The following is a 13,308-nucleotide window of genomic DNA, read 5'->3' as shown; positions in this document are numbered from 1 at the left end:
TCCAGAATAGGCAAATCCATGGAGACGAGACAGAAAGCTTCCAGGGGTTGGGGGAAGGGGAACTGACAGCTGATTGAGTTTCTTCTAAGGGGTATGAAAATGTTCTAAAATGAAGATTGTGGTTGTGGGGATGGTTCCACAACTCTGAATATTTTCAGTATACTAAAAACATTTAACTATATCTACTTTAAGTGGGAGACCCATAAAGTATGGGAGTCTTATTTATTATAAGATTAAAAAAAAAAGCAAAGCCTGCTACCATGAGCATTGTTAAATGTCAAAGGCCCTTACTCCTCCCTCCCACCCACTCTTTCCCAACCAGCCTAAGGGCTGCGATTTCTCCTACCCATGTTGACACCAGCCATGCCATATAGCCCCATGGTTATAAACCAATCCTCCAGAGCAAACTTAAATAAGAACTACTGCCCCCAGAAGCCAGCTTCCTGTTTCCAGACCTTAAGAGGAAAGGGGGCAGAGGTTTGAATTAAAAAAAAAAATGCCTAGAAGCCCCTGAGGACTGCGCTGAGGGTCTCCAGCACAGAAAACAGGGCACATTTACGGTCCTGAAGTGATCTCCAGAGAGGCTGGTCTGAACACCTCCATTAATTCTGAGATTACAGTGAGCAATGTCAAGTGGGTTCCTTTAGAAGCCCATGTTCTACAAACCCCAATCCATCCCATGAAGCAATTCCTCCACCATGAGGGAAGCGGGCAGCAAGGCAAAGCCACGGTTTCGTCTATAGGTTCAAAGCAACCATGGGGCCTAGCTGGGCTATTTCAAGGTGCTATGTGTGCAAGTACAGTCTGTGATCTGACAAATGACACTTATATTTTTGCCCATTTCGGGGAAAGTCAGCTCTGAAACCCCACGCATGTCCACAGATCGGGGAGCTAAAGGTAGAAGATCTGGAGGCAAATCCTTTTTAATCCTATGGCCACTTCAGTTCCACTAAGCGTCAGAGAGAATCAGAATTCAACACCCACAAAGAATCGGGTGCCTTCTCTCCATTAACAAGTCCACATTTAGGAAGATAATCAAAGATAATCAAAAAGGTGAGCAAGATAACCCAGAACAGCGATGTCCAACGGAAACATAATGTGAGCCACATAAGTACTTGAAGCCACTTTTTAAAAGATAAAAAGAAACAGGTGAAATGAGTATTAATAATCCATTTTGTTTAATGGATTATCGGGCTTCCCTGGCCACAGATGGTAAAGAATCTGCCTGCAATGCAGGAGACCCAGGTTTGATTCCTGGGACGGGAAGATTCCCTGGAGGAGGGCATAGCAACCCACTCCAGTATTCTTACCTGGAGAATTCAATGGAAAGAGGAGCCTGGCAGGCTACAGTCCATGGGGTCACAAAGAGTCGGACACAATTGAGTGACTAACATATAAATATGATCATTTCAATGAGGGTTGCCAGATTCAGCAGATAAAAATACAGTCATAGTACATTTCAGAAAAAAACAAAAACTTTTTTAGCATAAATATAACCCATGTAATATATGGCACATATCAAACTAAAAAACTGTCTGTTTAATTGTCTGAAAATCTGAAGTTCAAATTTAAATGAGCTTCCTTTTTAAAATCTGGCAACCCTAATTTCAACATGCAATCAATATAAGTTGTATTGTACACTGTTCTTTTTTATATTGTCTTTAAAATCTGTTATGTATATTATATTGGCAGCACCTCTTAATTTAAGCTTGCCATATCTGAAGTGCTCAATAGCCACACATGGCTCATAGCCTTTTGGACAGTACAGATTGAGAAAGTTCTAGAAAGTTCCTCTCAGTGTTTTTTATAACAGTAAAAAATCAGAAATTAGCAAAATAGCCATCAACAGGAAGGCTGCTTAGGTTACAACCAACATTTAGAGAACTTATCATGGGTCAGCCCTCGTCCTATGGAATCTGCACGCATTATTTTTAGTCCTCACAATGACCACTCAAAGTAGGTACCGGTATAACACCTTTCTACAAATGAGGAAGTAAGGTTCTTGGAACTCATATAACTTGCTCACGAAAGTGAGGAAGCCAAGACAGACTGATGATAGATGAATGGGTTCATATATAAATATCCCACCCTAGATACACCAAAATGTTATTGGTTTTCTCTGGACGGCGGACAGTGGGGCAGGTATTGGTTGAAAGTTAGGTCTCCGCTGTCAGTTAGAGCTACGTTTGCATCCTCGGCTCTGCCAAGTAACCTAACAAGTAACTTCGCCTTTTTAAGCCTCGGTTTCCCCATCTGTAAAACAAATCATAAATGTCTATCCACAGGATTGTGGGAGTCTAAATAAAACAGGGCCTGTAGAGGACTAAGCAGGGCAACCTGCCCCTGGTAAGTTCTCAGTGGTATCACTGCTAGTCTTCTCAGCATCTTTATCCATTCCTGTTTGATCAGATTTTTCATGGTAAGCATCAACCCTTCTTGTGTTTTTTTTGTCTTTTGGTCACACTGCAAGGCATGCAGGATATTAATTCTCTGACCAGGGATTGAACCTGTGCTCCCTGAAGTGGAAGCACAGAGTCCTAACCACTGGATTTCCAGGGGATTCCCAAGGACCCATTTAGAAAGAGAAGAAAAGTTAACTTTGAAAAGAGGAGAAAACAGAGATTTCCTGTGGTGAAACAGGGATTTCACTGTGGTCTAGTGGCTAAGACTCTGTGCTGCCAACGCAGGGGGCCCGGGCTTGGTCACTGGTGAGGGAACAAGATACTACATGCTGCAACTAAAGATTCCATGTGCCTCAACTAAAACAGACACAGTCAAATACATAAATCCTTTTTTCAAAAAAAGGAGAAAACGGCCCATGAAGCAGCTAGAGGACAAAGGAAGGAAGGAGATAGAGAAGCAAGGAGAGAGGGGAGGAAAAGAAGAAAGATCCCCTAATGACAGGCAAAGGTGAGGTATCACTTCCCCGCAGTTTTCTGCGTGACCACAAGGGGGCACTGCTTGCAGTTTCCACAGCAAGGGAAAATGAACCCCCGTGGAAAAACAAAAACTTGCAAGGAAAAAAAATCACCAGCACCATTCATCTTGATTCGGAGGCCTCTCCCTGGAGCTCCCCCTGAAAAGCTGCCGACATTCATCTTACAGGAGATGTGAAAAAGCAGTGGATACGGGCTCCCAGCTGCAGGTGATCTGTGTCTTACCTTTGGCGTCTTCTTTGGCCAAGTGACTACGGGGACCCCAGTGATGGCCAGGCTGGGGTCATCCTCCGCGTGCTCCTTCAGGACGTTCTGTGGTCAAGCAAAGGAGCCAGATTAGCCCAGGGTACAGGAGAGGTCTCTGCAGGGAGTGGAGGCTGGCCCTCACCCCGCAAAAGACCAAGTTCTCTGCAGCTTCACTGCCTGCCCCCTGACTCCACCAATACTCACATGCTCAATAGAAACCAAGTTGCCAGGGTTCCCCAGGGTCTGCAAAACACAAAACATCCCCTTCTCCAAGAAAGTTTTTAAAAAGCATATCGCCCACCTCCCTGAGACTTCCACAAGCATATTGCTCACTGATCATATGACAACAAACATTTGTCCAGAGCACCAAAGACTCTCATGGACCCAACCTCCTTTAATCCTTACACAGTCCTCTCGGAGGTGCTTGCTGGGCAGCAGTCTAATAAATCCCCTAACGTACACGAATTCAACTATGTCCACAGAGAAACGAACAAAGCAACCATGAGGTCTCACTGATGAGCCCTGACTCTGTTTTTTTCACCAGTCAGCAAGTATGCCCTAGGTGCTCTCATCCTGGTGTGTAAAGACATATCTTTGTTTTTTGCATCAAGGTCCCTAAACATAGGTAGATACTCAGTCAACTGGACAAATGCTGGCAGAAAAAAATGGGCTGTGATGGACACACTGCCAGACTTTGTGCGGGTCTCCCATGTGGCACCTCATGGTCAGTCCTTTGTAGGTGGTTTCAATGCTTTACAGGGTAATCCGGCCTTTAGCAGCTTTTGGTGTTGTGTGCAGCCAACTCCAGAACCTCATCAAGGTGTAAGATGTCACTCCGCTGAATTATCCCTATCCAGTAAGGCAACCAAGATTCAGAAATGCTCAAAGAATTTGGATGCCATCCCAGAGCAAGAGGGCAGAGCCCTGGACCCTGCTCTCTGGCACCAGACTTCCTGCCCCATGACCAGGTCATGGGATGCATCCACATGGGATCTGGGGCTGCATCCACAGCGTACCACACAAAAGTGTTGAGGGATGGACAGGGAACTGTTACTGGTCTATTCTGACCCCAACCACTAATTTTTGGATTGTACAAAAGACACTCCTGCAGAGACATCCAAGGACAGAGAAAGTTGCATAGTAGCACTTAACAGGAAGTGCAAAAGAACTCAGAAGATAAACGTAGGTGAAGATGATTTTAACTCACTTTCTAGTCTTCACCAGAAAGAATCCAATTCACTTCTAATTTATTCTCCTTACTTTCCTGCTTTAATTTTCAATTGGTTGCCTGATTTTTCAAACTGTGCTTTATTACCTCAAACACGCCTGAATAACTCCCTCCTCTTCCCACGGAAGGAGGCCAACAGCAAGGTCAGGGGCTTGGGTTCCGGGTTCAGTTCTCAGCACGTACAACTTTCTCCAAGTCCAACAGTCAATGTCAATGATTTATAAACACTGTTTTTATAAAATGCCTTGGTTCACTGCGATATCCCCCACCCTTACACAATGACTAACCTACGGTAAGCCTCCAGTAAATATCTTAAAAAAATGAAGCCACAAATCCCCAAAGAGGGACTTTCTGCTGAATGTCTGACCTCAAATCTGTCAAGGCTGACACACACAAGCAAACTCTGAGAGACTATCACAGCCAAGGGGCAAGAGAAAGCACACAAGGAAAAACTGAGGAAAAGCGAATAAATTATACACTTTACTTAACAACAATGTATCAATAATGTTTCATTAGCAGTAACAAATGCACCACATTAAGGTACGATGTTAATAACTGGGGGAAACTGAGGGTGAAGGGTATGTGGAAACTATTATGTGCAGAATTTTTCTGAAAATCTACAACTGTACTAAAACACAAATCAACAAGTTACACTTCTAAAACAATTTTAAAATAATTTTAAAATAATAGTGATGAGCAAATAATCATTTTAAAAATGCCCATCAGACAGTAGTAACAGTTACAATAAAGGAAAACAGGACTCAGGCTGCCAATTTTGCTAATACCTATGCGGTATATTTAAAAAGTAATACAACAGAAGGGAAACAATTCATCTCAGACACAATTCATCTCAGGTATGGACTTCACATGGAGCATCAGAGGCAACCAAAAGCTGGGGCAGTGGCAGCGATCGTGCCTGGAGGAAGGAGTATTTCATCACTAACATTGTTTTTTGTTTGTTTGTTTTTGGGTTTTTTTGGCTCCACCACCAACTCTTAGTTCCCCAATCAAGGGTAAAGAACCCGTGACCCCAGCAATGGAAGCTCAGAGTCCTAACCGCTGGATTGCCAGGGAATTTCCACTGACATTGTTTAGAACTGCCAATTCCTGGTGATGATAAAAAGCAATTCAACTTTTTATCAGCTTCATTTTTTAAATTATGGCTTTCACAAACACTGCAGACACTGTGCCCCTCAGAACTTGCATCCGAATGGGCCATTTCCACAGCCCTCGCCCCACCTTGGTCCACCTCTCGGAGTAGGTGGAACCAGCCAGGTTGAGAGGTAACTGTACCCATCAGGAGGGCAGGCACCTCCGGTTGTGCTGAATGAAAGGGTGGGAGTAAGAGGTCCTGAGGTCTTGCTCTGCGGCGGGCACCATAATAAACATTTCATGCCCACACTCTCATCCAATCCTCTTGACCACCCTGTGGAATGAACGACCATTTCCACAGTGCAGATGAGAAGGGCAGGGCTCAAGGGGCGAAGGGAACAGTTGACTAGCGCTCAGCCAGGAAGGGCTGGAGACTCTTGATGACCTGGGCTCTTTAACCTTGGCATCATTCAGCCCATCTCTGAAAAGGGAATGGAGCCGTGTTCACAGCAACACTGTTCACAACAGCCAAACAGCAGAAACAACCCAAGTGTCCATGGATGGATAAATGGATAACATACAAGCCATGGAATATTATATAGCTGGAAAAAGGAAGGGAATTCTATCACATGCTATACCACACATGAACCTGAACGACATTACGCTCAGTGAAATAAGCCAAATACAAAAGGACAAGTACCACAAGGTGCCACTAATATGAGGTGCCTAAGGCAGTAAATTCATAAAAGTGTAAAGCAGAAAGCCGGTAGCCAAGGGTTGCAGGCAGCGTGGGGGGAACAAGTGGGGAGTTACTGTTTAATGGATATGGAGGGGATTTTCTTACTTTAAATTTTTTTCTGGATATAGAGTTTTAAGTTCAGGAAGATCAAAAAGTTCTGGCTATGGATGGTGATGGTTACCCAACAGTGGAAATGTACTTAATGTCACTGAACTGAACGCTTAAACATGGTTAAAATTTTATGTTATGTATATTTTACCACCAGCTGAGGGGTGAAGAATCCACTCGCCAAAGCAAGGGACTCGGGTTCAATGCCTGGGTCAGGAAGATCCCCTGGAGGAAGGCATGGCAATCCACTCCAGTATTCTTGCCTAGGAAATGGCATGGACAGAGGAGCCTGGTGGGCTACAGTCCACGGGGCTGCAAAACAGTGCAGGTACTATTTCGCAACTCAACAACAATCTTTTTCACTATATTTTTATCTCTATTTTTAACTGGGGAGGAAGAAGTGGGGCAAAGCAATCCCTCCCTAAGGAATGGATCCAGGACTCCTCTGAATGGTGGTCCAGTGGTTGGAAATCTGCCTGCCAATGCAGGGAACATGGGTTCGATCCCTGGTTGGGGAAGATTCCACATGTTGAGGAGTAACTAAGCTGGCGAACCACAGCTGCTGAGCCCGAGGCATGCCTAGAGCCCACATTCCACAACAAGCCTGCCTCCACACTGAGAAGTCCACGCCCCGCAGCAAGGAGTAGCATACTCTTGCCATAACGAGAGAAAGGCTCCCTGCAGCAACAAAGACCCAGCACAGCCATAAACAAATAAAGGAATGGATTCAAGACCTTCTAGAAAGTACAAGTTGGGTACATACCACCTCTCTAGTTAAACTTTTGCTGTTATGCCTGGGACAACACTAGTTTCAGAGTCAGAAGACCTAGGACAACCTGTGTGATCTCGGGTAAGCCACAGCTTCCTACCGTGTGGTCCTGGGGTAGAACAGCGATGCCTGCACCTTGATAGGAGGCTACGAAGCTGGAGGTAATTTTACTACCATTCTTAGGAACATTTGTTGAGTGCTTGCCCTAAACGTTAAAATAATCTCAACTGGGAGACTTCCCTGGTGTTCCAGTGGTAAAGAATCCACCTTCTATGCAGGGGATATGGGTTCAATCCCTGGTCTGTGAACTAAGATCTTACATGCCGTGGGTCAACGAGGCCCACAGGCCACAGCTAGAGAAACCTGCACACTGCAATAAAGACCTAGCACGCGCAGCCAAAAAAAAAAAAAAAATCCTACCTGTGGGGTAGGACTGATTCTCCCTGTTTCACAAAAGTAGAAACTAAACTTAAGAGAGGTTCAGTGATATAGTTCAAGGTCACACAGCGGAGAGGTGGGCAGAAGCTGGCAATGACCTGGTCCATCTGAGGACAAGCCTAAAGAGTAACCCTGGGTGATAAAGCCTCAGGAAATCGTGGCAGCAACCTCTCCAGCTGATCCTACTCCATTATTAAAAAGACACCTAGGAGAAAATCTGGCCTTATAGTTACCCTTCAACTCGCAAATACAGAAATGAATCACAATCACCTGTTTTTTGCAAAGAAGAGAGAGAACTAATTTGACTACTAATGCCTTTATAAAGCATCTCAAACATCCCCCCCAAATCACAGAAGAGGTTTGTCCCCCTCCCCATATCACAGAAGAGGCTTCCATGACCAAATTGGGCCTACACAACCATGAAGTTTTATTGACATTTCATGGTTCTTACTAACCCATATGAACTTCACACCCTCCTCCACAATACATCAGTATGTTTTTTCTAAAAATAATGTTTCCTACCCATCCCCCAAAATCATTAACAAAAAAAAGAGCTTTTCAGGAAGATAGTGCCTGTGTAACCAAAGCTTATATGGTTATGAATATATGTACAGATATCTCGCCATATGGTTGGGAGGGGGACGGGGCAGAGGACTTCCATAGGACTTTCTGCCCCCACCCCCCATTCCAATCTTTAACTCTAGGCTGGGGATGACAAACTCAAATGCCTGCAGGAACCAATCAGATAAAGTGAAAAATATAAATGGACCAGAAAGACATGGAGTGGTGTGGTCACCTATGGCAAACTAGAGGTCACCTATCCCCTATTTAAAGATAGCAGACGCTTCCTAATTTCAACCTACTAACCTCCTGTGGGAATGAAAGCCCCACTAGATCTCTGATTTTTCAGAAGAAACCAAAGATCCAGAGTTTTAATTGAAATCTCTCCAATTTCAAATGTTGGCAACTGACTGAAAATTTAAGAAAAACAAAAAATAAACAACACTTGTGAGCCAAATATATCTGTGGGCTGGCTTATGCCATGGGGTAACCAGTTTACAAAGACTACTCTGCGTATGATTGAAAATAATGACTGCTTGTCTTGGTTTGGTCTGAGTTTCCTTCTGAACTGTCTCAAGATTTCCTGTCGTTTCACTATCAGAACTGGAGTCAGTGACTCACAAGCATTAAAGTGAGGCAGGCCTCTTTAGAGGAATGTCTGGTTACAAAATCTATTACTGAAGTCATAAGTATTATTAATAATTAAGACATAATTATAAATAATTATTAAAATTAATAGACACCTCCCCAAGAATCCTTGAGTCAGGCGATCTCACACACTTCCTGAAGGAAGCAATACCTCTCCACGTGTGGCTGTCAGTGACCACCAGGGGGCACTCTGGGCTCTGTCCCTCAGGGAAGTACTGTGTTTTCATTTGTATGTGACAGGCTGCAGAAAGAGGAGATTATTCTAATTGGACATTTTCTCTCTGAGAAATAAATTGCGCTGAAGGGAATCATGTCACTGGCTTCCCTGGGCTCTGCCAGAATTTATACACTCCCTGGGGCTCTCAGAAGCAGAGATGAGGAGGCCTGGGTGCCTGCACTAGCCCAGCACTCTTGGGTTATACCATACAAGCCTTTTAGTAGGAAGTCACAGGGCAGGGTTTCTAGAAGAGAAAGACTGGCCCTGCTTTTGACCTAACAAGATATCCACAGACAATGGATAAGCTGGGCTTCTGCTCTTCCTGATGCCAACTTCTCTCAAAAAGCATAATTAGTCAACAATGGATTCAGGCCCCATGCTCCCCAGAATGCAGCATTAATAATTAGAAACTGCATCTATAACTGTGACTAAAAATACCAACACTGTGACAGCAAAGCAGAGGCCAAGCACCAGGAAAGAAGCCCTAACCACAGGCCTGTTGAGGGAGAGTAACATGGCATGAGTAGCTCAGGCTGCTGTTGTGGGGAACTTGGCAGTCTCAGGGGTCCCTCCTGGCCACAGGTAAGGACCCCTGCAAGCAGGCATCAATGCACCTTGGGTCTCCCAAGATCCCTCCCTCCAATCCAGCCCAACCATCTTGTTCAGTTCAGTTGCTCAGTCGTGTCTTAACTCTTTGCGACCCCATGAACTGCAGCATGCCAGGCCTCCCTGTCCATTACCAACTCCCAGAGCCTATCCAAACTCACGTCTATTGAGTCGGTGATGCCATCCAACCATCCCATCCTCTGTCATCCCCTTCTCCTCCTGCCCTCAATCTTTCCCAGCGTCAGAGTCTTTTCAGATGAGTCAGCTTTTTGCATCAGGTGGCTAAAGTATTGGAGTCTCAGCTTCAACATCAGTCCTTCCAATGAACACCCAGGACTGATCTCCTTTAGGATGGACTGCTTGGATCTCCTTGCAGTCCAAGGGACGGACTCTCAAGAGTCTTCTCCAACACCACAGTTCAAAAGCATCAATTCTTTAGTGCTCAGCTTTCTTTATAGTCCAACTTCACATCCATACATGACTACTGGAAAAACCATAACCTTGACTAGATGGACCTTTGTTGGCAAAGTAATGTCTCTGCTTTTTAATATGCTGTCTAGGTCGGTCATAACTTTCCTTCCAAGGAGTAAGCGTCTTTTAATTTCATGGCTGCAATCACCATCTGCAGTGATTTTGGAGCCCCCCAAAATAAAGTCAGCCACTGTTTCCCCATCTATTTGCCATGAAGTAATGGGACCGGATGCTATGATCTTAGTTTTTTGAATGTTGAGCTTTAAGCCAATTTTTTCACTCCTCTCTTTCACTTTCATCAAGAAGCTCTTTAGTTCTTCTTGTGCCTGCCTATAAAAACCCATCTGTACTATGTTGAATTGCATCTCTCAAGAATATATGTTCAGGGAATTCCCTGATGGTCCAGTGGTTAGGACTCTGCGCTTTCACTGCCAAGGGCCCAGGTTCAACCCGTGGGTCACAGAACTGCATATGGCCCGAAGTGTGGACAAAAATAAATAAAGATATCTTCAAGTCCTAATTCCTGGTACCTGTGAATGTGACCTTACTTGGAAAAAGGGTCTTAGCAGATGTAATTAGTTAAGGGATCTCAAGAAGTAATTTTGGATAGGGTAGACCCTACATCCAGTGACTGATGTCTTTATAAAAGAAAGGAGGGGGGCTTCCCTGATGGCTCAGTGGTAAAGAATCCACCTGCCAATGCAAGAGACACGGGTTTGGTTGCTGATCTGGGACTATCCCACGTGCCTCGGAGCCACTAAGCCCATGTGCCGCAACTACGGAGCCTGCGCTCTGGAGCCTGGGGCCACAACTACTGATGCCCATGCACCCTAGAGCTTGCGCTCCGCAACAAGAGAAGCCACTGCAATGAGAAGCCTGTGCACCACAATGAAGAGTAGTCCCCGCCTGCCACAATTAGAGAACAGTCCGCACAACAACAAAAACACAGCACAGCAAAAAACAAATAAATTTTTTTAAAAAATAAGAGAAAGGAGAGGAGATATGAACAAAGACATAAAGGAGAAGGCCATGGGAAGACAGAGGGAGAGACTGGAATGACACAACCACAAGCTAAAGAACCCCAGGCAATATCAGAATCTGGAAGAGCAAGGGAGGATCCTCCCCAGAGCCTTCCCAGGGAGCACACCTCGATTTCTGACTTTCAGCCTCTGGAACTGTTAGAGAATAAATTTCTATTGTTTTAACCCACCAAGTTTCTGGTCATTTGTTACGGCAGCCCACAGGAAACTAACACACCATATTTGTCATAGTGCATCACAATTAAAGGGAGCTTCCCTGGTGGCTCAGTGATAAAGAATCTGCCTGTCAATGCATGAGACTCGGGTTCGATCCCTGTGTAGGGAAGGGAAGGCATATAGGGCATAGGGTCTACCCTATCCAAAATTACTTCTTGAGATCCCTTAACTAATTACATCTGCTAAGACCCTTTTTCCAAGTAAGGTCACATTCACAGGCCTTGAACACATCTTTATTTATTTATTTTTGTCCACACTTCGGGGCTTGTTTGATCCCCTGGGGAAGGAAATGGCAACCTACTCCAGTATTTTTGCCTGGAAAATTCCATGGGCAGAGGAGCCTGATGGGTTAGAGGAGCCCTGTCTGGTCCATGGAGTAGCAAAAGGAGTCGGACACAACTTAGAGACCAAACAACAACAAACATCATGATTAAAAGCTGATTAGCTACATGATTTGGGCAGATGATCACATCTCACGGAGACTCAGGTTCCTGTCTCAGAAATGGAATAGTAACTGTCCCCACCTTGCCAGGATCATAACTCATGGAAGGTATTTGGCATGTGGATAATGCTCAGTAAAGGTTGCGTGCATGCATGCTAAGTGTCTGACTCTTTGTGACCCTATGGACTGTGCCAACGTCTTCTGCATTGGCAAGTTCTTTACTACTAGTGCCATCTGGGAGCAGAAACGAATGTTAGTCAATCTCTTCTGGCTTATGCCATATTTCCAGTTGGGATATGCTGTCCCCATTCTCTGTTTGCAGAATTCATCCATTTAACAAGTTCTAAGCATAGGGGCAGAGAAGGCAATGGCACCCCACTCCAGTACTCTTGCCTGGAAAATCCCATGGACGGAGGAGCCTGGTAGGCTGCAGTCCATGGGGTCGCTAAGAGTCGGACATGACTGAGCCATTTCACTTTCACTTTTCACTTTCATGCATTGGAGAAGGAAATGGCAACCCACTCCAGTTTTCTTGCCTGGAGAATCCCAGGGACGGGGGAGCCTGGTGGCCTGCCGTCTATGGGGTCGCACAGAGTCGGACACGACTGAAGCGACTCAGCAGCAGCAGCAGCAAGCATGGGGTAAAATTTTTTAAGTTTATTTAGTTGGAACAACAGTTTAAAAGCTGATTTAGCTGCACAACTAGAGGGGATAAAAATGTGATTCAGGGACCAAGAAGCTAATTTTAAGCCAAAAGGACCCCTAAATGGCATTGATCAACACATCCATTTTTCAGGCCTAGGGGTACACAGCAGTCTAGAACTCAGATCTTCTGCCCCTCACTGCTCTCCTTCATTCTCCTGAAATGGTACCAGCAGCGGACTCAGAATACATGTGGCTTGTTTGGCTCCTTAGGTGACAGGCCTGTCTCATTTATCCCTGCATCAACGCTCTATCCATTCACAGCTCATCCAAAATACCAAACCCAAGGCTCAGTATAACATGCAGCCCTGAGCAGAAGAGCCTCAGCGACTACTGGAAGCCTGACACCCTGACCAGGCTGAATCTGATTGTTCCCTGTTTTCTATACTCTGGGTCATCTTCAGGGTGTGAGCAAAACAAGCTGTAGCCCTCCCACTGGCTTCCCACCTTCTGGCTCCTCTGAAGCAGGCCGGGTATGATGACTTTTAAAAAGTCAACAGTGTTGGAGGTCGGGGTTCTACATCTCACTGTTTCACAAACAGCAAGACCCAGGAAGGGCAACTTAGATAAGCAGGTGTGTTCTCGGGCGCAGACCTGATGACCCCAAAGGAGAAAAGCTGCACACACCTTCCTTTTACAGTCATGAGTTTCACACACACTCTCACACTTGACCCTTAATGAGCCTGCTCTCACTCCACAGTATCAGTGAGCTCAGCTCTCGCTCACTGAGCACTTAAAGGCCCTGTTCTAAAGCTTTTTAAATATGTCACCTTACTAAACTCGATGAGGCATGATTCTTTCTATCCCTATTCTACTACATTCCCTCAGAGCAGTCAGCTGATTAATGGA

The 13,308-nt window shown here is 45.0% G+C and overlaps 1 protein-coding gene across 2 annotated transcripts in view; it reads right to left on the bottom strand.

Annotated features, from left to right (window-relative positions):
* KDM2B (lysine demethylase 2B) overlaps nt 1-13,308 on the bottom strand; it is a 117,694-nt gene that overhangs the window by 40,112 nt on the left and 64,274 nt on the right. For both annotated transcript variants that reach the window (XM_052654306.1, XM_052654308.1), the window contains exon 12: nt 3,162-3,248. In XM_052654306.1, coding sequence (XP_052510266.1) covers nt 3,162-3,248 — 87 coding nt within the window. The remainder of the gene's footprint in view (nt 1-3,161; nt 3,249-13,308) is intronic.

Source organism: Budorcas taxicolor, chromosome 17, assembly GCF_023091745.1.
Source record: "Budorcas taxicolor isolate Tak-1 chromosome 17, Takin1.1, whole genome shotgun sequence".
NCBI lineage: Eukaryota > Metazoa > Chordata > Mammalia > Artiodactyla > Bovidae > Budorcas > Budorcas taxicolor.
This window is presented reverse-complemented; position numbering and strand designations above follow the sequence as displayed.